Below are 27023 nucleotides of genomic sequence, written 5' to 3' on the forward strand. Positions count from 1 at the left end.
GACTGCTGAACCTTCCTTCCAGACTGCCATCCAGCTGACCTTCAGGTCTTCCACACAGCCTTCCTTCCTGCCATGCAACCAAGCAGAATATTCATTATTGGTTTATCAGTTGTTAGACCTTCAGTATACAGATCATAGGCCAGACATTACTGGCTTTCCTGATAGGGAATTGGGAAATACAGTCCTACTTTTAAGGACAATTCTTCAGTTGCTGTGATACTGTTTAGCATATTGTATGCTGATATGGAATCATTGTAAGATGAGGACGATACCCCAACCCACCAGGCAATGACAGAAAACCCAGTTCTGATGAGTCAGTCTGATCCCATCATGTAAAGGATGGAATTCAGTTTTAAGGCTGTGTTGGAGATAATATAATGAATCCCAGCTCATTCAGATTGTCCATCTCCATCAATGAGCCACAACTGCAAGGTCAGGGCTTCTGTAGAAGTAAAGCAATTCATCTGCTTCCTCAGTTGGCAAAATTTGGTGAGATCTCTGGCCATTTTTATGACAAAATCCAGGTTTGGGGAGTTTGTGAGCCTTTTTTTCAGTGAGTCTGTTACTAGTTTTATACAACACAAACACTCCCAGACATAATGCAGCGATGCCTTTCTGAGTGCTGGCAAGAGCAATGTGGCACTACAAATGTCCAACCCACCATTCTGTATAGTTCACTGCAGAGTACTTGAGGCAACTTTGAAACACGTAGAATATGGTGATGCTAGACTAAATATCAATGGCAATTTTTCTCCTTGTTAAGAAAAGCAGGGAATGAGTATGTATGCGATCCTGCATATTCAAAATGATCATTACAGCATTGCATCACCCTATGGTATATATCCTTATATCTTTGGTGAATCTTGATCTGATAAGATGTAACACATTTCTGCATTCATATTGCTGAAATCACATCACAACTTGGCTATGCAATCATTGCCCTTTGGCTCATTGCTGTTATTTGATGGTTGTTTAGAGGATATATGTAAGCAGGAGGCACAGTAAGGTACCCCTCCAGCTTTCTGTACCTACTCATTCTTCCTTTTCCTTCCTAGTAGTCCAGGCATGGCCAGCCTGTGACCAGTCCTTCACATTGTGCAGCCCATGCCCATGTAGGCAGCCCTTTTGAAAATATGCATGCATAGTTAGTGATAAGGGACTGTTCTTGCTCATGTGGCCTGCAACCGTAAGCATATTATTTGTTTTGGCCCCAGCCAAAAAAGGTTGGACACCCCTGCAATAGTCTATGCCATAAGGAAGATATGTTAGGAGACAATAATAGACAGTAGTATTTAACAACAGCAATCTTGAGTACAAGAAGGCTTTTCCTGGTACAAGAAGCTAATGGTAAATTCAGGCCAGTGATAGACCTCTACTGGCTAAACAAATTCATACTAGCAGAGAAATTTTAGATTCATGATAAGTATGCCCCCCCGCCAATCAAATGGAATGAGTATGTGATCAGCCTCAACCTGACCGATGCATGCTTTCATGTCCTTATCCCAGATTTATGCATTGTGGTGTGAGGGTTTCTGTGCTGGTGCTCCAGGTACAAGATAATAATCCAGATGAGACATATTCTCGGTAGACTAAATATTCTGGCAGATTGTCTGTCAAGAAGGGGGTAAAACTCTGTACAACAAGAGATCCCTTCAGCCATTGATCTTTCAGCAGATTTGTACATTTTGGGGGCATCCAGTGATAGATCTCTGCGATGAGATGGAATCACAAAGTGCCCACCATCATCTGTTCTGTCCAGAACCCAGAATCATGGGCTATGAATGCTCTGGTAGTCAGTTTGGATAGAATTTGGGATTTTGCCTTCCCCCCAACTGTTCTCATTTCAAGAGTCATTCAAAAACTAATGGACTAGAACTGTATAGTTGTACTGGTAGTCCTACCCAGATGGGTCAAGTCATTGTTGATTGATCTGCTCGAAATAGTGATAGATATCCACAGAAGATTTTGTTAAAATTTTATCTGCTCAAACAACCCCACCGTCAGATGTTTCATCCTTTTCTTTACGGGCTTCTTTATGTCAGGCTCTTGTCAGAACAACATTGCACAGAAAAGGCTTTGAATGAAGGCATCAGCTTTGAATATCTACATGGGAAGTGGCAGGTATTCAGGAACTGGTGCAAAGATAACAACATCATCCCTTGAATGCATCAGTCTTTCAGCTAGTAAAATGTTTTCTCTGGCTCTTCAATGAGAAAAGTATCCTAAGATCACTTAAATTGCTATGAGGGGATATTGTTCCATGATTTCCGACACATTCAGACATTGTGATAGAGCAAGTATAGGTCATGACAAGGATCTGTCAGACTTGCTGGTCAACCAGAATAGACCAAAATTACTCACCTGATTGCACAATGGAATCTTTTATGGGCTTTTACTTGGTTTAACTCAAAGGAGTCCAAACCCTTACGCAGATCCTCTTTGAAACAGCTATTTTACAAGACATGCTTTCTGATAGCATTAGCCTCAGCATGCAGGAAATTTAGTTACATGACCTTTCATCTGACCTAAACTCTCTTTGGTTTAGATTGGATGCTTCCATGTTATAATGGCACAACTCTGGGTTTGCTTGCAAAGAACTGGTTATCATTTGTAGGCAATCAGAAGATCATTATCTGGGATATCTGCTCTATTGTCAAGAGAGGTAGCTAAACAAGACCCAGTCCTTGCTCACAAAATGTATTTGAAATGCTTGGAGAAGAGCAGTGTATCCGAAAAACATATTTTTCTGCTGACTGGGGTTGGGAAATAGGACCCGAGATTAGAGCAACTTTAGCAAGTTTCACAATCAAATGGCTTTGATAAAAAATGTAATGGAAACTAATATCTTCAAGATCTAGCATCACAGAGAATTGAGTCTGGTGGGTCCAGTGGCAGCAACCCAGATGGCCACTAGACCCTTTTGAGGTTGGCACAGCATCCTCAGCATTTGTTTAGCACTTTAACTGGAGTCACCCAAGTTTTTTGCTCAGTAAGGGAAAGTCATTATCCCTGAATAAATGTTGTGGTCACAGGTCATTAATGTTGGTGGTATTACTGTCATATTAGGAGAGCAGTTTATTGTTCTTATAGAGAATTCAGACACTCTTCCTTAGATGGAGGCCAGTGGTAGAAGTTGGATGCTCATGCATTTCCTCCACCTCTTACCTGTTCCCTTAAAGTTAATATGATTCAGGAATGTATTTGAAGGAGAAAGCAAATTGTTTAGTTAATTGTGTTTTTCGGAAAAACTTAAGCATTGGCATTACTAAAAGAAAACCCTCCCGCTTAAACTAGCATCACCTTGTGGGGTAAAAGGGATGTAATGGGTAAGAGTTCCTTCCCTTTGTCTATTGGATATATAACCCTGAAAGATAAATTATCATCTTTCTGGAATTGCTGGGTTTGATGGGTAATGGAACTTATATTCCTAATGTTAATATGCTTAGGTAAGTATTCTCAGAAAAAACAGTTTGCTAAAAAAAATAGCCATTGGAACTTGTTGTAAAATTGCCCACTCAGTTTATGTAGAGTAAACAAGCAGATGTAACTAAATCCACTAAATAGGTTAATAAAGTGTTCTTTGTTTTTCAGATTAAACCGTTATTATTATTATTATTATTTTCAGATTCGACCATTGCTGCCAAAAGAGAAGCTAAATGGAGAAGAAGTTTGTGTGAGGGTCATTCCAAACAGTAATCAGCTTGTGATGGGAAAAGATAGAGCTTTCACATTTGATAATGTCCTTTCTTCCAAAACAACACAGGTACTAAAATAGATTTTTTTGTTTTGATTTAATTAGTTACAAAGTAGACTAAAGTTCTCAACTTAACCCTTCCCATTTGGTGTGGGTGGAAGGTGGGGGAAATGGGTATGAGTATTTTATTAATAAAATGATATCCTCAAAAAAAAACGGTTGTTCCAGAATTAAAGGTATGGGTGGGCAGAAGATATTTGATTTAAAAAAAAAATAATGATGGAGGTAGTCCAGACTATTCTTAGTGTTTTACATTGGAAGTTCAGTAAAAGTTTGACTGGCAGTGGGGCCTTTGCACAAATACCTTTGTTTTCTCTCTGTCTCTGTCTGTCTCTTTCTCTCTGAATTCTATAATAGTTTTTGACAGTATATGCCGTTTGGTCTCTTGCCACTAGTGTTAGTGCTAAAATTTGTGAATCCCACAACCCTCTTATGCATGATGTTTAATATAATCGATGATTTAAGAATTCAGATTAAACTTATCACTGCCTCTTTATGTAAAATAATGACAGGTGAAAATAAGATACAGTATACATCACACCAGCTGTAAAAGAGCACAATTTCTTTGAACGGAACATTGTTATCTCCTGGTATGTAATGCCTGCAATTGAGCTATTGCTACATCCATCTATCAGTAAACATTTTCATATCCAGTCTACAATTCTCAAACTGTTCAAGATATTTAAACCAAGTACATTTCCAGTAAGTTGTGTTGAGGTGTCTTTCGAGTCCTGGAATTTTCCACGTTCAATAATTTGTGTATGTTACCATGGAAACAGATTGTATCCTGAGTAGTGTATAAATTTATAGTACTTTACCGTAGGATACTAGCATAATTAGTATAGCAGTTTAGAATGTTGGACCATAGGGTACTTTCACTGTAAGAATTTGCCTTAGCAGGGAACCAGAGGGATGTATCCTCTCTAAATGATTTTTATTCTAACTTCTGTGTTAAGAATCAATTCATTGAAATTAATGCCATTATACATGTGCTCGGGCCCTAGAAATCAGTCCATGTAATGTGCAGAAATGATGAAACATGACAGTAAACAGTATTATATTCAGGCTTATAATTGCAGAAATTCCAGAATTTAATGAATCCATCTTTAGAAATGACTGAGTGCATGAATTCACATTAATTTGCCATGAGTCCAATGAAATCTGTAACCTTCATTGAATTAAGAAACCTGTCTGATGATGCAAATATCTGATTTCTAGATCACCGGCCATAATCAATCATTAACTTTCTGCAGTTGAACAGTTTGATGCTTTCATGGATTATCTAGTTATTTAACACATTGTTCCAGTCATATTTGGCATGGTTATACAAGGGCAGACAAGCACTTTTTGGTATAGTGGAAATGTCTCTGTTACTACAAGCACTTATGATGCATGCAATATAGTGCCAATGTCATACACACAATGGCTGCAACAGTGCTAATAATGAGGATAAACAAGTAAAGTTTTATATTTATTCATTTAAGGTGGATTTTTTCCACACACACATATTGTTGAAACAAACTGTAAAATGTCTTTATAGATAATGTTCTCATATAAAATCTCACCCCCTCCTTATTTGTTTCTCACATTGCAGAGCTTATGGATGTGTTTCTAGTATTTCATTTTTAATATGAAGTAGTAAATCATGCACAAGGTGTCTGTAGCGACAAGTACATTATAACGGTGAGCAGTGGGGACAGCCACTGACCCAGTAATTTCACCTGTATCATGCTTAAAAGAATAGGGAGAAAAAAATGCACAGGAAACTTAATTTTTACCCAGATTTTCAAAACTTTTGGGGGTAAACACCCCCCAGACGTCATTTTTTGTGGGTGTTGGGCAAACCTTACACTGTCCCCTCTCTGATGTTTTGTCAAATAAAGGATTTGAGTATTCAGTTATCTCTGATTTCATGATATTTTGTAAAAATGTCCATCAGTGTTTTTACAGTATTATCAACAAGATTGAATTTTCATTTTTGAAAGTACTGGTTAGGTGGCTATAAACTATTTGACAAGCTCCAAATCCACTTAAACTAGTTTTAAAAACTAGTAGACAAGCTCCAAAACCACTTGTACAGTGGTTTTGCGCTTAAAAGGGCCAGTTAACAGGTGTAGAAACTAAAATTAGTTTTTTTTCTTTTTTTTCTTGCAAACTAACAACCTTTTACATTGGACATTGGATTTCACATTCTCAGGCTGTCATAAAGTGACACACTGCTGCCATCAGAATGAACCACTGCCATCTTTGATACTAAGAATACATCACCATCACTGGATCTATCTGTTCCCAAACTCCATTTCCTGGGTTCATATGGTTTAGCTCTGGGTCTCCTCCTCCAAAAGAGATTAAATCTGGTATTGAGTCATATTTCTCCAGAGTATCCAAACTCAGACCTGACATAGATATCATTATTAGCTCATTCAGAGTTCTCCAGAGTATCCAAGCTCAGACCTGACATAGATATCGTTATTAGCTCATTCAGAGTTCTTCAGAGTATCCCTGCTCAGACCTGACAGATATCATTATTACATCATTCAGAGTTCTCCAGAGTATCCAAGCTCAGACCTGACATATATACTGTAGTCAGAGTAGTTATGAGGTCTCCATCACTGATTCCACTGGTGCACATGTAGGACTAAATAAATTTGATCTTGAAAACTGCTTGCTATGCCCACAAGAAAAATTTCTATATAATCAGCTCATGTCTGTTGATAATGAAAGAATATTTATTACAGCTGGAGAAAACTTGGAAGCCAGCTTCAAACTGATAAATGTGGATAAACTTCTTTTTCTTAATGAACACTGAGCTGAAGACAATTTTATTTTGCAGTTAATTTGTGAAGCAAATGTCTTCCTTGCATAGGTTGCCTTCTTTTCCTGTATTTTGTTTCTTTGCTGTATTTTGTGTGTAAAGGACTATTTGGGGTAAATTGTAAAATACCTACCATGGACAGTGGAGACAGCTGACAGCCTTGTTTTGGTTTTGCACAGGCTAAATTTATTTGCCAATGAATAAAGAACTAGCTGACTTTGTCTTTAAAATTGCAGAAGAGTTTACAAATTATCAATTAATTTTTATTTTCGTACCTCAACAAGTCATCACTCATCAAAACAGGCTTCTCAGGCTTTGACACAACCATATTTTCTGTGTAGATGCCCCCTTAAATTGTGACAGTGTGCAGCTGTATCTAGTGTTGTTAAGGTCCTGATAGATAAAGATTAATGATTTTCATTATAAATTATTTGCTGAATGATTGTTGTAAACCTTGATCTGCATATTGTTCATACAGTCGTGGGTCAGGCTGATTGCATTGTGGCCCTTGTTACATTGGAAATTGGAAATATGGTAGCCCCTCAGCAGTCACAAATTTAAATAAATCTTTATCCTGATAAATAAATAAAATGATTTAAAATGTTTACACTGACAAGGAGACTAAGCAACAGAACATATAAAATATCATCTTTGAACTTAATTGAATCTGTTGCAACCTGATCCATTAAGTCTGTAGAAGGAACATGAACAATTGAGCTGACTTGAAACTCAGAGTGTAGTGGGTTGGATTTTTTGGAGTTGTAAAACGTAATCAATGCATACTCAGGGTGAGGTGCACTTGCCTGACTAGTGTTTTAGTTTGTCCTAGGCATCATGGCAGTTGGTTTTGCTTGGAGAAAAAAGAAGGATAAGATAAGTAAGAAATTCTCATTTTCCTGGGTAAATAAAACATTTTATCTTGTGATACAAAAAAACACCCAGTGCTTTCCCACATGGCTTTGCTACTTTAAAAATAGCACATTTTTTAAGCCCATTAAAATTATGCACTAAAACTTGGGAGAGAGAAACTACCCTTTATAAGTCAATTTCTCTTTTAAAATAAAGAGTTAATGAGCAGAGTCTTTACTGGTGTTCAGTAATGGGGCAAAATGACTTCACTCACCGGCCAGAATAGGGTGAAATTGGTGAAAAAAGTGAGGAGAAAGTTAAAAATTATAATATTCAGACTAGTCACTTTAAACTTCTGTTTTTGCATATTTTCATGTCAGTTGATTAAAATACTGATGAAAAAATATTACAGCTTTTTTTAAATTTTGCTTCGCCACATTTGAACAACATAGCTGCATCAACATAAAAAAATAAGTTAAAGTAGAAAATCAGCAACTGTTTCCATAGTATGTATCATCTTTTCATATTGAATAAAAACATCCACCAAGCCATACCTGACTTTTGATTAGGCAACATAAATTTTTCACTCATTTTTTCAAGGATCATTCACAAATTTTCATCAGGAATTCCATTGATAGCAAATGTGATTTCTAGCATATATGATCATCAAATTAGCACTAAAAATCGACTAAAGAGCATAACTCTTCTTTTTCTAACTTTCCACCTTGCTCTTAGAAGGGAAACTTGTCAGAAAAGTCTTTGTGTTACATAGATTATTAATGCAATGTATTGAAACAAAAGTGGTATGAGAAATTGTGTGAATTTGATGCAAGGCAAAGTAAATGTCACTTTTTAGTTATGTTTAGGTAAAGTGACAGACTCACTGGTGGATATTGCACTGGAATTGTACCTTAGCATGAATATGAAGATGCATCCAGGCAAGAAATGGTCAGTGTGGCAATTATCATGTTTTATTATTCATCTGTATTTCAGGAGGAGGTATTTCAGTTGTGTGTGGAACCGCTCGTTAAGAGTTGCTTTGAAGGCTACAATGCAACTGTCTTTGCTTATGGACAGACTGTAAGTACAGCATACATTAAGTAATATTGACCCTAATTTGGTTTTTAAAATAGGCAAAATTAGTTTTTGCAAATTTAAGTTATAAGAGCATTACTTCGTGTTAAAGTTTGATGCAGATCAGTATGCTAGAAGACTGTATTTACTTGCAAAAAGTAGTGAATTTAAAGGACATAAGATAAATTAATGTTGTGGCATTTCAGGGAAATATAATTTAACAAAAAATAAATGAAAAACTGTACACTACAGTTTTGTAAAAAGATGAGATTGGATTGGGAGATTCCAGTGCAGAATCAAAAACATGATCTGTGGCGTTTTCCATACATGCATGTAATCATTGTAAATAAACTTATAAGATGACTAGAACTGAACGTGCAAAGATGAAAATATTATCCTGCCACAAAATTACATAGATGTAAAATGTTAAGTAGATGAGTCTACATTTTGATGTGCATACATTTTGTTTGTATTAGAATAGTCATGAATTGTTCAGGCCAGGTCAAACACCCTTGCACCATTAATGTTATATTATATCTTGTTAATGATGTTGTCAGTTTGTTGCTAATTTTGCTTTTGCACAGTAACTCAAGTTCTACACCATCTGCAGCTTCCAAACTTTGTGGATGATTTGCACTTGGGGCAAGGAAAAACCTACGAGTTCCATGGTGTTAAGGTCAAAGGTTATGGTCACTGTGATTAAAAAAGAAAAAGCTTTACATGCAATAACGTTAGCGCTACATAATATAACTGGACCATATTTTGTGGATGGCTTGTGCTCATGCTTGCAGTAAGAGCACTACATAATATACCTGGACCATATTTTGTGGATGGCTTGTGCTTATGCTTGCAGTAAGGAAGAAAGGCTATTAATTTTGTGAGCAACAGACTAAAAGTCAAGGTCACTGTGACTGAAAGAAAGAAAATGGTTCCTTCACAATAACATTTGTTTACATAACATCTGGGCTTGAGTATTTGGATAGCTTGCATTTGGATTCAAGGTGCATGTTCCAAATACAATAGGAAATTATTGTTGTAAATCACTGACATTTTCTCTAACATACTTTGATGTACAGGCTGATCATCATTTGAAATGAACAATGAGTGGAATTATTTTTTGTATTTTATTGCAAATATTTATTTTTCTTATGCCACAGTTCTCTGATTTTAAAACTTCATTCTTATAAGTAGTGCAAAAAGTGATGAACAAATGACATGAAAGTCTTATTCAGTTGATGAGTCAGCTTTGAAATGTACCTTCGTATCCAGATTTCATATCTGTACAAAGTTATTTCCACCGCTCTGGTGGCCTAGTGGTTAGAGTGTCCGCCTCGGAAGCGGAAGGTCGAGTCATATCAAAGACTTACAAAAATGCTACTAACAGCTGCCTCGCTTGGTGCTCAGCATTAAGAGGTTAGTGTTAGGACTGGTCAGCCTTGTGTCAGGATAATGTGACTGTCTGCGGCATGATGCCCCAGTGCTAGACATCACTATAAACTGTCACACTGCAGACATCCTAGCAATATGACTGAAAAAATTTTAACGCTACGTTAAAAATCCAAATCACACACACACACAAAGTTATTTCCCTTGTGTATTTTTGTATCTAAGGAGTCTACACTTTGTTGTAGTTCCAAATCCAGATTGCAGAACTGTAAATAAATGTACATAGTGCTGAGTGCATCTAGCTGCAGTCTTGTCTGTTTCTGTTCAATGTATGTTGTCAGTCCCTACATAGAACTTGGAATTGTGGGAGATAAAAGTATTTAGCATGTCCAAGTTCAAGCATACATCAGAGGAAAGTTTCAGAGAGTAATTTAACATATGAAAGAAAAAAAAATTGTATTGGGAAATGCCTGTTTTGCCAAAGTTTTTGAGATTTTTGCACAGATAGTCTGAACACCCCTCTTTTACTTATAATTTATTCCAGTGTCAGCAGTTACCTTTACAATGTTTGTTTGTGGCTTTGACATTTTGACAAAATGTGTCAGGTGCTGTATCTCAGCACCAGGAAATGAGTCTATCCTGGCATTCACAAGGTGGCAATTATCTTGTTGAAGAAAAGTTACATTTGATATGCCAGTTACTACCACCACTTTACAAAATTTGGGTAGGGACCAATACTCATATCTCCATTGCAGTCTCATGTATGTAAGTCATTGTCATGGTTTTGCATGCTCAGATTCTAGGGGTTGGAGGGGTTAGTCTAGTCTAGTGAAAGGTAGCACATTAGTTGAACTGGGTGCTTGGGCATGTATACAGATTGCATAGGATTGGTCATAATTTGGCACAGCCAATGAAAACAGAATGGATAGGGCAACTATGTGATGGTTTGTTATCAAATGTTCATCAGTGAAACATAGATAGCCTGTCTATGCCTGGTCCCACTTTCACAAAACAACTCAATTTGAACACATACTTATCTACCTGACTCAAATTGTTCTGTATCCATAAAATGTTATGTCCCAGAAAATTCATGGATGATTGTTTCGAAAACTTGGTTGTTTGCAGTATTTTTCTTATAGTTTCCAAATGACAGTTCGTAAAGTCATATACATACTCAGTCTTGAATGGTTTTGTGCAAGCTAGCCTGATCTTGTAAACTTTTGAATCTGAATTGCTTTTAAGATTTAAACCATCACAGTCTTGATTTTTTGGAACTGATATTTTTAATTTATGTAATTTTAAAAAGTCGTTAATATCTGAATAAGATTGTTAAATTACTTTATTCTTCATAGTAATTAAAAATTGTTAGAAAAACCTCAATAACAAACAACAATGCAGCATAACTCTTAATTGGTGTTATTACTTAATTTTAGATGATGTCATCTTACCTATTTGACAAAATATCAGAATGTTGTGCTTCTGGTGATTTGTCTTGGGAACACAACTGACAGTATTCCTACAAAGCTTTGTGTGGTTAGTCTCTTGTTGGATTGCCAGCTTCACAGGACTGCTGTTAGTGTATATGTAAAAAGTATGGTAGACCAACAAGCTCATTTCACCTCTTTTTTATTTTTCTGATATTACTGGTGGCACCCTCAGTAGTGTCAGATAAGAAAAACAACAGGAAACAGAACAACTAGTTGGTCTGATAGTATGGTTGCTGAGTGACATCACATGTTTTGGGGGCTGTTAATACATGTGTGCATTTACAGAAAATGAACATAGTCCTGTGCATTGTTATTGAGAAAATCTGAAGGCCAAAGTTTGTGATATAATTTAGCATCAAGAATATACCATTCAGACTCGATAAAATCACTGTTCATTAGTATTCCAAATCAAGGACAGTGTCTGTTGAAATGAGCAAAAACATATATTACCCTCATGTTTTTCAGGCATTAAGTTACTGGCCCATATTTCAAAACTGAAATATTTTGGGTCAGGGTTATTGGGACTTACCTATTTCATACAGTTTATTTTCTGAATTTCTCATTTCTGAATTTCCAGGGCTCAGGCAAGACATACACCATAGGGGGTGGTAACATTTCCTCTCTGACCGAAGAAGAATATGGAGTCATTCCTAGGGCTATTAAACAGATGTTTGACATTATAAATGTAAGTCTATTCATGGACTCCTAGGAATATTCATTACATGTTCAAAATATTAATACATTGTATTCCTGATGACTCAGTAGATTAATTAAGTGTAGTCTTAACAGCTTAGACGTAGGTTTGAGGTGGAGAGAATGAGAGAACAGTGAGGATACCAGTTACCTTGGACAAAACCAGTGACCTTGGACACAACCTTGCATCTGATGGAACTGGGGATCAAACTCAGTACCACTTAACTATATTGCTCTAATACCTGTGTATGTTTTGATACATGCACACACACCATTTTGGTCAAAACTCCAAGAATATCCATAATTAGTGCTCATGTCTGGATCTTTGTATGCTGCATAGGAGGAATGCAACTACTAAGACCCCTCTCGAACATCCTAATTTTTAAACATTTTACTATGTTGCATCCCTGATGACTTGTAACACTTAAATTTTAGGATTAAGTCAGTTTCAGAAATGGATCTGAGTTTTATTCTGTGTGACCATGATGGGAGGGAGGATTGACCTCCAATATGAATAGTTCACAACAATGCCAAAGGAAGCTAACACTGCTACATACACATGATCAACTTTTAATGTCAACCTGTATAGCTTTAACCTCAGGAAACTGACCAAAATATTGTTTAAGTGCAAGGTGGGGATATAACATTGAATATGGTTTGTACAAAGCAGGTATATTACGACAGTATATGCAGTACCTGCCTAGGTGAGGTTTACCATCTTTCATCCAACAAAAGTTAAATTGTGAATGATCTTTTCGCACTGAACTTTAACTGATTGGAATAATAAAATACATGAATATTTTGTCTTTTCACTAACAGACATATGCCATATATCTTTTGCAGTTTGTAAAATATTCACGGCTAAAGAGACTTCATTTAACTCTTCATTTTACTTATTTATGCAGACTATGAATATATTTGTTGGGGCCCTGAGTGGCCGAGTGGTCTAAAGCGCTCTCTGTTACGGATCACTGCCATCTCACCTCTGTCTGCGTGGGTTCGAGTCTAGGATTCGGCTAATGTGGGTATGTGACAAAGCTTGCCAGTAGCTTCTTCTGGGTCGGTGGTTCTTCCCAGGGTTTTCCCGGGTTCTTTCTCCACCATTAATACTGGCCGCCATGCATAGCCTATCGTGTGCTGAAATATGGCGTTAAACCCAACAACAACAGCAACATATCTTTGTTAGTTGTACTTGTGAGTACAGAGGAGACAGTTATTGTGGGAAATTAAAATTAGAAAATTGATGACTTGATGTGCAAGACATTGAAATCTGAAGTTTATTTCATTTATTGAAGTTATAATTACCTTTCATTGTATCATGAGTCTGATTCTGTTTACATGCAATACTATCTTCTGTTACAACAGGCAGAGCAGAACATATCCTTCTGCGTCAAAGTGTCCTATGTTGAAATCTATAAGGAAGAACTGCAAGATCTCTTAGATGTGGACAAATCCAGCAAGGAGATACATGTTAGAGAAGATGACAAAGGAAACACAGGTATTCGATGGACATATTTAAAAATAAATTTTTATTATGGGTTGTATTATGGAATAGAATTCTGTTAATTATGGTCGGAAGTAATATTTACTCAGAATACAGGAGTTAAATACTATAAAAATTACATCTGTTAAGTTAACATGAATCTATGGGTACCAGATTTACCCTACATCTATGGGAGCCAGATTTAGTCTACATCTGTGAGAACCATTTTTAACAGACATGAATTTTCTCCATTTTCAAGCAGAATTCTGCTTTTCTTCTCTCAAGAATATTTTTACATCATCTCTGATCTGGTTTTTCAAAAATGGTCTGTCTGGTTCCATTCTGCAATGATCCTTGTAAAGTATTCAGTCCATATATTATTTAGCATGTGATCATTGTAAAGAGTATTCTGATTTATTCAAAAGTTTCTACTCATCAAGTGAATCTTCGTGTAACAGAAACTGATGGAAATGGAGGCAAGAAGCATGCTTGCAAATTGAGTTTTTGACAGAGAACATTAACAAAATGTTTTGCTAAAGGTTTGAAAAATGTTTGGAAATGGGAATGGCTCAAGCAGAAAGTTGATGGAAATGTGGTTGGTCAGTTAATAAGAAAACTGAATGCCAGAGGACTGGCATTTTATGATCTTTACGAGAAAGATTTGAATTTCACTTATCACAGTTATGCTGATAATGGTCATTAGACTTTGGAACAGCAGCCAGTACCCCTAAAAGAAGCTGCATACAGAGAAATTAAATATCAGAAGCACAAATTATAACCCAATACAGGAGTAGTCTTACTTGTAAGATGTATCACATGTTATTTATGTTTCAGTGCTATGTCTTATGACCCAAATAACAGCCTTGTATAGTGTGTTCTAATGTCGGTTGACATCAGAATGAGTAGTCAAACTTTCAGGAATATCTCGCACACTCGGTAGTCCATATTGACACTCTTCCACAAATTGATATGTAATGAATATACTTACTGTGCTGTGTTTATCCTGGTTGAATCAAAATCTGACACTAGCAAATGGACGCATTTTCATGTTCCGTTGACATACATTTGAATTTGTTGAAATGCGATGGTAGTTGAGGTGTGCCAAAGTATGTTTAAGTAGGTTCATGTGCAGGATGTATTTCTTGAATGAAATGAAACATTGCTTACAATTCCAATAGGCATAATATATTTTTTTTCATTTTGTTAATGAGTAGTATTTCAACTTAACCCAATTTCAGCATTCCTGGCTTTCAGTGCTTTCCAGCCAGCTGAAATGTAGGCCAACAAAACTTGAAAACAGGTCCATTTCTTTTGTGAGAATTTGAATTTAGTAGAGAAAAGACATCAGAGTAAGTAAAGTCCAACTAAAACATGAATTTACTTTGTAGAAAAGCGTTGTTATTGGTTGTGTGAGATATACCTGAAAATTTGATTTTCATTACAATGTTAGTCGACATCAAAACATGCTAGTTAGTTGGGCAGTAAGACCCTGACACCCAAAACATAAATATCAGCATTGAGGTCATACATGTAGGACTAATACAGGAGGTGCTTGAAAGAAAATAATAGAAAAGATTGACAAAAAGGAAACCAAAAGAAATTTTCATCAAGGCTGCAAGCAAGACTGGCATATCAGTATCAATAGGTTGTGTCCAGTGGGGGAAGAGACATGTGAATTTATGTGATTATTTGTGTATAGTTGATGTATTTGGGTGTTTTATTTTACAGATTTTTTTTGGACAAATTATTGTGACTGAATTACTGTGTAAACACTGATGTGCACATGAATAATTTCGGCACTAATATTATAGGAGAACAAGTTGATATGACAATAAACATTGTAAAATTCTTTAAGTATTGTTGAATTTTTAAAAAAAATTTCAAATGGTTTTGTTTGGAATGAAATAACAACTTTGCAGTCCGTCAGGACCAGTTTTTTATGAGTGTACAATGCATTTTTGGCTAGGGGCCTTTGAACCTCCAGATCAGGGGTGCTGCCTCTTGAAACCCCATTGGGGAGGATCCAGCCCTCCACCCTCCCCTGCAAATTTATTTAATTTTTTTTTAATAAAGGACCAAAATCATGTCTGCAGTTTAACCTACACCTGTGCATCTTTGCTTGCCAAGGTTCCGTTATATTAACCCTGTCTACACCATTACAGATCAAACAGATCTTTTTGTGCTCTGTCCTAGTGACATCTGTTGGATTTCATGAGTTGCCTCCCTAAGTTCCCTATGTATGTAATGCCAACTAACCAATAGTGCACAACAGTGGTGCATTGTACATCAGGCAAAAATGGTGGAGGCAATTGACTTCAGAAGAATACTTTGTAAGTTTAACACCAAAAGTATGACTATGGACTAGAGAAAAGCCATGACATGTTTATTTGAGTGAAAGATATTTGCACAAACACAGATCAGCAGTAGAAAATTGCGTATTTATGATTCCATTCTAGTTGTGTGCACCCCTTGTCTTGATCATGTAGGAAGTGTTCAGATTTGACCAACTTAATTTTGATTGGATGCAGTGGCTTGCCACATCCAATGAAATTCACAGACATGAAGCACAGAAATATCAGCTTGATATGCCAAATTTGTAGATAGGGTTAAAATCATGAAGACTTGGCTAGCAAAAATGACATCTGAGGGAGCCAGATTCAGCTTACATCTGTGAGAGCCAGATTTAGCTTACATGTGTGGAAGCCAGAAATGGAAGAACTGAAACTTTATGAGACATACTTTTTTTTATTTTAATGACAGCTTTTAAATGTCTAAAGATGTTTGATTTGGGATTTTTCAAAAATTGTTAAGCATTACAAGCTTTTTCAAAGAAATTACCATACAAGATTAAACCGTGACATATTATTCATTAGTGATTTTTGCTGGTTTATTTTCAAGAACAGATTACTATTTTTAGTTAGGTGCAATTTCAAGGAAAAATAGTTTTTGTCTAATTTTAGACATGTATATTACAAGAATATGAAAGTATTTTTAAATGTATACCTTCAATACAGTATCAACATAGAACATGTTAATTATGCATTTAATTGATACACAATTTTACAGTTAAATATATGAATACAACTTTTGAATAGTAGTATTTTCAATGAAGATACATGTTTCTGCACACTAAATTGTATTTGTGTGAGATATACATGAAACATTAGGCAGGTTATTTTCAAGACAGTTTGCTTTTGAGATCAAAACATAATAGGAACTGGCTGGCTTACTGTGAATTCACTTATTTTTGTGTGTATCAATTTCTCCTTTAGATACATTCCCTAGTCACATTAGCTTTAAAGATATAAGCCTACTGCCTCCCGAGTCCAGTCGTACTAAAAGACAGAAATTCATCATTTTCTGTCTATATCATAGAGAAAAGGCAATAACTCTTGTCCATTATCTCCCCTTGCTGATCTTTGACCTGAGTCTCCTTAGTCAATACATTCTTCTGCTGAAGTTCACGATCAAGACCATGAGATTGAAAACACTCATATATTGATGAGCACTTTGTATTCCAGTGAATAATAATTTGAATAAATAATTCCATGCAAATGAAAATGCTGAACATAACAATCAGTAAGACTGAATCTGCTTCAGGATGTTAAGGCAAGAATGAGTAATTTCTTAATTAAACAATATATTCTAAAAGACTAAGACACAAAAATAGAACCATGATGAGGGTTAAAAGTTTATTTCTAGAACATTCTAAATTGTCAGCAAGATAAGGTCTATTACTAAAATTTTAATAAAGAACATGGCATTCATTGGTTACAGTTGGTTTTTCCAGTGGGGAATTCCAGTGTCATAGATTTGGATTAAGATAAACAGGTTTCCTTCCATTGAAAATGATCATAGTATTGACAATGTATAATGTTTCCAAATCAATGTCCTAGTCAGATACATAGTGAACTTGATTTTGGACAAGATCATGTACAAAATACAGATGTATATAACCTATAATCATTAATAAAAGCCAACAAATAATACAAATTAAATATACATAACAATAGGCTGTGTTCCAATCAAGTTATGAGAGTGTGTCTTCATGCAGATCCAGCCTTTTATTCCCTTGAAGGATACTAGAGTATAGGTAGGATTCTTTGCGTCTGTTTCCTATTCTATTAATGTTAATGTGATTGGGATCATATTAGAAGGTGAAAGCAAAATAAGTAAGTTATGCTCTTCTGAGAATACTTGCTCAGTCATAATACTTACAATCCTTTCCAGCCACCTTGCAACGCAAACATACTTATTAGTATTTCGCTCAGTTTAAAAACTAGTGACACTTGTTGGTGGTAAGGGGAGGTAACAGGCAAGAGCTATTGCCCTTCGTATGATATAGACAGAAAAGACAAATTTTCATCTTTAGTAATGCAGGATTCAGGAGGTAGAAGACTTATATGCCTAATGTTAATGTAATTGGATAAGTGTTCTCTGAGAAATATAAAAATTTACTTCAAAATTCGCTTTACCTAATTTGAGGGAAAAAGGACTATTTTATTGGTACTTAAATTCATGGATAGGCAAAGATGTGCTGTTATTTTCCCCAAAAATGATTGTTTGTTGGGTCTTCAGATTTGTAGCTTGAAACAAGCATGAAATTTGTGAAAATTGGTGATCCACAAAAAGTAGTGAATTCACAGTAACCAGTTCATATGTTTGAGTTTGGTTGTACTTCTTCCATACAATAACTCAAGCAACAATACTTGGATTTTCATTCTCTTTGGTTTCCCATTTGAGATGAGTGTCAATTTTTAGTTTCACATGTCATAGATCAGAAGAGCTTGTGGGATGTATATCATCTTTTATCCGACATCCACATATTTTTCTACACTTTGCCTTATTCTAGCAGAGGAGAGGAGTCACTTTCACTAAATTTATTTCATCATTGTTCCTCATGAAATGTATTTGTAGCAGCTTGTTAAAGTGAAATTCAAAATTCTTACAGTGATAATTGGTGCTCGTGAGGTAGAATGCAGCACATTAGATGAGATGATGTCCCTTTTGGAGGCAGGATCAGCTGTCAGACACACTGGCTCCACCCAAATGAATGAACACTCCAGTCGCTCACACTCTGTTTTCACTGTGGTCATCAGTAAGTACAACTTCATACTCCTTACAGGAAATGAAAATTGCCATTTTCACAGTTTCAGTGGACTACTTAATACTGAAGCTGCTTACTTAGTCTTTATGCTTACTGACATTTTTTACTGCTGCTGATGTCTGTACATTTCTTGCCAGTTTCATTTCTGTACAATAACTTGAGCTGACTGTCATCTACAGTTATTAAACTTTGTGGATGGCTTGTGCTTGGGATAAGGGAAAACCTAGTCAATTTGAGGTGAGAAGGTCAGAGGTTAAGGTCACATTGACTACAAGAAGAAAAGCAGTTCCGCATAAAATTTATCTACACGGATTACTATTTAAGACATGACAGGCATACAATGTGCTGATCACTGTAACCTTGTATAAATTATGAGTCACTTGAATAAACAAAAATTATCATATACTATTTTTATAGTTGTTTGTAAGATTATAGTATAGGGTCATTGTTATATATTAGTCCATTGCTGCATCTCAATCATGTTTTTTTATAATTTAAACATATTAAACATAGCAGAAAAATTTTTGCTTCTGTGGCATAAGATATCCATAGTTGGTACATAAATTATTTTCTTATGTGTCACTTATTTTTATAATCGATTGACAGTGTTCTGGACACAGCTTGACTTTTGTGTAAATTTACAAGCTAAAAATATAATTCTCAGAACTAAAAACATGCTGTACCTTGCTTCATTTGATTTTATCCTGTGAACTGAATGGTTGTATTTGAACATGTGTTCTTGGTCACTTTTGTGCCTCATGATCAAACCATGGTTGTTAATTGACTGCAGTGGAAAGTGCCAGCCTCGTGGATTTATGGAGTGAGCATTCTCAAATGCTACTTTGATTAGGCATTCATAATGAGATAGGCTAGTGTTTCTTAGGAATGGGTATTATGAACATGGTTATATTCCTTGGAGCTGATCCAAAATGGTTGATTTACTTTTCTCAGCATCTTAGTGGCCATCTTGAAATTCTTGTTATTGCTAATGAAAAGATGTTCATATAAACATGGAGTTGTAATTAAAGAACATTTTATGATGTCTGGACGAACTTTTGATGATCAGGCATCCAGTGTGGTCACCATTTGGGCCAATTTGAAAATATTCTTCAGTACTTCTCCTGTTGACATGGGGTTTTGACTAAGACTTTTTAGATATGTAGTTGATCCTAAATGAAAAGGTTGCTGATTGGACCTCCAACATGGAAACCATTATGGTCATTTTAAAAATCTTGTTATTATTACTTTTTGGGAACATATTGTCATACCAACATGGGGTTTTCATTAAAAGACTTATGATATCTATGTGGTCCTAATTAAAATTGTAATGATAGGTCTCTAATGTGGCCACAGTTTTGGCCATTTTGGAAATATTATTTCTTCTCCTGAACAGATAGTAATAAGTTGGGGTTTTCACTGAAAAACTTCTGATGATATGCATGCAGTTGGTCTGAAATGTATGTTATGCCAGTCAAGCATCAGATGAACATTGTACCAATCAGGCCATTAGCCATCTTTTTAAAAAAATCTTGGTTTCTTTTTGTGGCTTTTGCTCCTGGACAGATTGTTATATTGACATGGAATTTCACTAAAAGACCTCTTATGATATCTAGTTGGTCCTAAATGCAAATGATGCTTATCAGAGCTCCATCATAATGGCCAAGGTGGCCATCTTGAAAATCTGATCTCTACTTCTCTAGAATGGATGGTTATATTGACATGTGGTTTTCACTAAAAACTTGTCCCTTTTGTGGTTGGTTTTAATGACAGTGATGCTGTTGTGGCCTCCCAGAATGTGAAAAATCATGTTACTCCTACTTTTCAATGAATGGCCATACCAGCATGATTTTTCATGCAATTGTTCCATTATTAAAGTAAGATTGATCCAGGCTCCAAAATGGCTGCCTTGAGGGCTATCCTAAAATTTTTATATGGCTGAATCTCCTGAAGGGAAAGGTTGTATCAGAATGGATTTTGTATACAAACACTATTATAGCATTATGTAGCTGTTTCAGATTGAAAATTTAAATCTGACCTCCAGCATGGCACCCTAATGGTCATCTTGAAATTCTTTTTCCTACTTTTTTGCACAAATGGTGCTACTGACTGACTGAAACACATCTTGCAATATATAATTGGGTCTGATTGAAAATGGTGCAGATCTGAATACTAACATATTTGCACCTTTGTGAAAGGGATTGGATATCATAAAAAAGTTGACCTTGGGGTCAATTCAGTCATTGCTTGTTATTGTTGTGGAGTTTAACGCCATTTTTCAGCACAAGATAGGCCATACATGGCGGCCAGTATTACTGGTGGAGGAAGAACCCAGGAAAACCCAGGAAAGAACCACCAACCCACGAGAAGCTACTGGCAAGCTTTCTCACATACCCACATAGGCCAAACCCAAGACTCGAACCCACGCAGACAGAGGCCATTGCTTGCATTGTTTGTACTTCACTGAGCTTGTGAACACAGAGCAGCATATACAGGTGAATATTGAGACTGAAATTTGTATTTAGTTGTAGTCCATTGAACAAGTTATCAGCACTCTGACATTGATTATAGGTGAAAGGTTGCAGATTCTTAGCTGTACTGACTTGTGAGTATGATAATTTAAAAGTATGAATGTTTTGGGTTTTTAAAAAATAAAATCCCAAGTTGTGGATACATCTGAAGAATAAATTGAATGATGCCAATCATTAAATTGATTGGGTTTTTTTCTTCAAAAAGTAATATTTATAGATTTCATTGAGCTTACCATGTGGGTATACCTCAACATTGTTTGAAACAACTAAGTTCAGTGATCTGTAAATGATATTGGGTTCAGGGTCAGAGGCCAAAACAGAATTTTGTACTGCACTTAAAGGCATCTTTTGTACATTTTAACTCAGACATGTTTTTCTAACCAAGTTAGGTCTGTTACGTTTTTCAGGAATATCATTGATGGTTTCAGTGGTCAGCATTAAAAAAAGAATAAAAGGAAGGAAGAAATGGACTCATCATGGATTTCCAGAATTTCTTTTATGAAACATTTTAGTGCTAGTCCCTTAAAAGGACTCATCTTGTGTTTTTTTATAGCTCTGTTGGTCATAGACTAGATGAGTTTTTGGGAGGGTCTGTTTTCTGTCATCCTTATGCATACATGTGTACCATTACGCTTTTGGTGTAATCATTACACTTTTTGTTCACTAAATTGCTCCTTACACGTAAATGTATTTGGATTACACATTTTTGGAATCTTCCCCTCGAAAAGAAAGATTAAATAATTTGTTTTCTCATTTTTATTAACATCCCATATATCCCACAGACTTAATTATAGAAAAGATGGCTTCTGTGTTACTACAACATAAGAGTACCCTTGTCCGTAGACTTGCATGCACTTTCCTAACAGTATTATGTTCAATTTATGGCAGCTGCCCTATTTCCAAGAAACATGCTGGTTTCTATTTATAGCAGCTGTATGGCTTAGTTAGGAGAGAACAGACTGGTTTTCTATAAACTTTTAATCCTTGCTCGCAGATTCTTTGTTCTAATTCATATCTGGTACGGAACCAGTCTGTAGGCATTTGGTGCTAAAAGTCCAGTTAGATTTATTCAAGTTGATGCGTGTGTTAGAGCGAAAATATTTTTCAAATAACTTCACAGATGGATTAGGAAAAGACGAAAAAACCAATTCAGAGATGAATACATGAATTACACAATACAGCATTCCATTCTAGGGCAGCTTCATGCCCCTTGCAGGCTGCATGGAAAGGATTTTAATATTGGTCATGGTGGTAAAACAAAGAAACCTTGAATTAGCTTGTTTTACTAATTCCAATACACCACTCTCTCGATAACTCGCGCACATCGGGGTCCAGAAACATCAACCGCACTATAAGTGAGGTACGAGTTATTGAGGGACCTATAAAATAAGCCCAAAACCAATAAAGTGATTGACGACATAAAGGAAAAATAAGAGGGGGGGTAGGCAGCTTACACTGTCGAATACTTACTTTATAATCGTGCGGAGATTAACTGTGAATAAATATCTCTTCATAACGGTGTACTTTATTATTTCCTCATAGGGCAACATTAATTTCAGGATAAATTACAGTATTTTGAGGCGATCATCGAAAATATTATTCCACGTGGTTTCTGTTCGCTTAACATGTGTACCACTTCACACATTGTGTACTATGTCACTAATTTTTATGTTGAATTGGATACATTCTAGTTTTATTGTTTGATCCAAATTAGACGTTTTTTTATATACAAAAGATCGACTCTTTTCGAGAAACAGTGTCAATCGAACGATAGATAGATAGATTTGAATGCGATAGAAATAAAATGGAAAACAAAAAAAACAAGGGTTAATCAGTACTAACATATTTAATTGGTCTACAAATTTAAAACAACGTAAATTAGAACAAAGTTAATACTTGCCGTTTGTGCCACGCTTGACAAATATCAATTAACTTTTTGAAAAAATCAGTTAATTTTTTGTGTGTGTTACTCCTTGGTTTCTCTGCCGCCGAGCAAAATCCCTCAGATTTCTCAACTGCATGAGCTTTACGTAGTCAACATTTTGGGTCCCCAGCCACCTTATGGCAATATCAAAATATTTGATTGCTTCCTGTGCAGAGGGGTGGGGGGTACAACATCTGCGTCTGCATCACTTTCAACACTTGTGTTACTCCAGTTAGAATCATCTTCTGCTGCAAATTTGTTCGTTATAGAATTAATTATTGTTTCATCTGACATGTATTCGGCTGTGGGGCAGTCATTGTCAGCACAAATCCACTCCTCCATATCATCAAGAAAAACGCCCATCTCAGGACCATGCGTGTATGAATTTCTCCCAAACAGCCTCGGCATTAATGACATCAGTTTCACTGAAACCTTCGAAGTCACTATCATCGTCACTGGCTCTGTTACTGTTTTGCTTTACGTCAAAGGCAGCTCCAAGACCCTTAATCCAGCACCCCAGGTCTCTTGTAATCGATTTTTTTTTTTTTTTAATTCAACAAACACTTTCCCAAGTTGTTGATCAAAACAAAGCCGGCATGTAATTAGGTTCTCACAGAAGTACTCACGGGTTTCGATGTGACGGTCGATTGACTCTTTTCATGTTTTCAATGAACAGAATATGTTGTGATTATAATGTTTACACTGAAACGGAATTAAAGGATTATAACATGCCTTTCACACAGGAAGACGTTTAATTGGTGTTTATTTCATTCTCTGCTGCCACCTGTTAGCATTTACCAGAAGTTTTCATTGATTGCTATTTCACCAGACTGTTTATTTACAGTATACTGACAACTATTTATCATAAAAACTTACATAATATATGATATCTTTGAACAGAGGTCTCGCTAGGATTTTAAAACTGGATCTTTCTGCCTCTGACTAAATATCAGTACATTTTCTCACCCGGCCACCAGTCAAAGCCTTTGAACTAGCCGCCTAGCTATTGTATCATGTTCTTTTTTTTAATGTACTCTTATAAAATGGCAACATGTATGTACATCAAAGAGTTTTTCAGTCACTGAATTCTGTCATTGTAAATATCAGCACAGTTAACTGATCAACATATTTTCCCACAAAGCCGGTGGCTAAAACAGGACCGGCAAATCTTTGAATTTTCCCGCGCACCTATTACATGCATACGGAGGACTCCCGCCTCAGTGATTTTTTGTGTCCCAGATCAAAAATTGGCGTCCAAATACGCGTAATTAAGCATTTTCGAGATCTTTGAAATTAATTCTTATTTAGTACTTGCAAATTTCAAAATATGGATTATATTTTTACGGGCATTAATCACCATTTTCGATGATAAAACGAGCAATGTATCAAGGTTTAATTTATCAATTCTTATCATAATTTTTTCATGTTCAGCATATTTTAAAGATATTTTAAATACATTTTCTCTGGAAAAAATCGGGAGCCAAGACGACACCGCGTTATAAGCAGGATCACGAGTTATCCGGGCGCGAGTTACCGAGGGAGCAGTGTACTAAGGTAGCTTCTTTTTTAGAGCAGAACTAAATTGTGGACACAGATTTTATAAATACTCCTTAAGTATCAAGTTGGCACTCTACCTGACAAAGTACTTTATGTGGACAGAGTTGATTTTTTTCATCTTATTTCCCAGCTAAACGACCCAATAGCTGGAAGATATAAATTTCCTCTTCTTTGTCAGGTTATGAAAGGAATATTGGTTCTTTACCATTCTAATGCTGACTGAGATAGATTGTTCAGCATTGTTAACAAAAGCAAAACTGAATTCAGATCCAGGCTCTGTAACCCAGCACTTAGTGCTTTACTGGTATGCGAAACATTCATAATCTCATCTGGTATAAAGTGTTTTGAAATGCAATATGAGAAACTGTTGCTTTTTTAAAGCTCAAAATGTTATATATGAAAACTTGAAGCAGTAATTGATGTTTAAAGACCAGAGAGATAAATAAATCATTTTGTACATATGCTCATTGAATGTTTATCATGTTATATATGGATTACTCTTTTTCTGCTCGGATTACTCTTTTTGTCCACTTGGATTACACTTTTTCCTCACCAGGGGTTGGCCTCTATGCTTATATCCTTTAGCACGTGTTGGTTATTGCTATACTTTCTAAACAATTCGGATGACTGCAGCCATGAAACATTACACACACAGTCATTCATGGTCATGCAAAATGGCCACAACATTGTCCATCTTAAAAATCATGTAGCTACTTTGCCAGAATGGATGGTAATATCAGCCCGTAGTTTTCACTAAAAGACTTCTTTTGATGTCTAGCTGGTCCTAAATGAAAATGGTACTGAGCTGATGGCTAGTATGGCTGCCACAGTGTCCTTCTTCACAATCTTGTTATTGCTGAAAAAAAGATATTATTGTTCCTAAATAAAAGTGGCGCTGATCCGATTTCCAGTATGGCCACCGTAGCAGCCATCTTGAAAATCTTGTTATTGTTTTACTCCTCCTGAATGGAAAGCCATATTGACATGGGGTTTTGACCAGAGACTTCTTATAATGTCAATTTGGTCATAAAGGAAAATGGTGCTGATCTGATGTACAATATTACCGCTACAGTGGCCATCTTGAAAATCTTATTATTGTTATTCCTACTGAATTAAAAGTAATATTGTCATTGGGTTTTCACTTGAACTCTTATTATGATATCTAGTCGGTCCTAAATGATAATTGTGCCCAATTGATGTTTAATATGGTCACTACAGTGGCCATCTTTAAAATTATTTTTATCACTACTACTTCTGATGAATGATCAACATGGGTTTTTCACTAAACAACTTTTTATGACATCTAGTTGATCCTGAATGAAAATGGTGACATTCAGTATGCCTGCTAGGTAACAGGAGAACTCAGCCCATAATGGAGTTGGAGAAAAAAGTTGGCCCATTACAGATTCGGCCTATACACATTTTATTATGAAATTTCCCCAGAGCATATTCGACCAATTACAGATTCTGCCCACAACAAAGATGGCCTTAATCTGATTTCAGTGTCAATAAGGATATTTATTTCATTGAAATGATACATAGATTATACTTGAAATTAAGTGCTCCTATAGCACAAAAAACAAAATAAACCTTTTCCTTTAAGTTCCCTGGCTTAAATCAATAGACAGAATAGTTAGGTTGCACTGCCATCATGCAAATTACTATCAGATGGAAATGCAGTCATTTTTAACAAACAGATAATATTATGATTTAAAAGAGAATGTGTTGTATGATGTTCCCAAGATCATCATCTTGAAAGAGCATTTCTGGACAGTGATCTTTAGGATACAAAATCAGTTAGGGAATTAAAATTTCATAGCATGTGTATTATGCCAGAACGTTTATGGAGGATGATATTGAATGAAAGCGAGGACTGTTCAAAGACATTTGATCTTCATTGTATTAAATTGAAACTTGCCTAATGGAACATACATGACTTTTTGTGTCAAATTTCAAAACCACGTATTCTTGAAATGCTTTTAGAAATGTGAAATTATATATTAACGATTGGCTTTCTTAACTTGAACGATAACCGAATGATTGATTTCAACTTAAGAGAATTGAAAATCAAAATATTTCTACTTGTGTGTTTTGCTTATGTGTCTGTTTATTGATGGATATATTTGTTTATGAAAGAATTACAAAGGTGGTTGAAATTTCAGTGTTTCATTTGAAGGAGAAAAAGGGGGAAAAGTCACACATTCAGTCTTGTACAGTTGAGAGGCACAACTGAATGTGATATATTAGGATATCCTTATGCACAAAATGAGATGTACTGTAGCAATTATTTGGGAAGAACGAGGCTGTTAGGTGTCAATATTTATGGCTAGGGAATCAAAATGGTGGACATGGAAGTGCACGTTTTG

The 27023-nt window shown here is 35.8% G+C and overlaps 1 protein-coding gene across 1 annotated transcript in view; it reads left to right on the forward strand.

Annotated features, from left to right (window-relative positions):
• Positions 1–27023, forward strand: part of LOC149785310 (kinesin-like protein KIF27) — a 168864-nt gene that overhangs the window by 7816 nt on the left and 134025 nt on the right. The window contains exons 3-7 of the mRNA XM_089979203.1: positions 3626–3763; positions 8412–8498; positions 11943–12050; positions 13424–13556; positions 18493–18639. Of these exons, the coding sequence (XP_089835329.1) occupies positions 3626–3763; positions 8412–8498; positions 11943–12050; positions 13424–13556; positions 18493–18639 (613 nt within the window). The remainder of the gene's footprint in view (positions 1–3625; positions 3764–8411; positions 8499–11942; positions 12051–13423; positions 13557–18492; positions 18640–27023) is intronic.

Source organism: Sinohyriopsis cumingii, chromosome 13 (assembly GCF_028554795.1).
Source record: "Sinohyriopsis cumingii isolate HCF-2022 chromosome 13, ASM2855479v2, whole genome shotgun sequence".
Lineage (NCBI taxonomy): Eukaryota > Metazoa > Mollusca > Bivalvia > Unionida > Unionidae > Sinohyriopsis > Sinohyriopsis cumingii.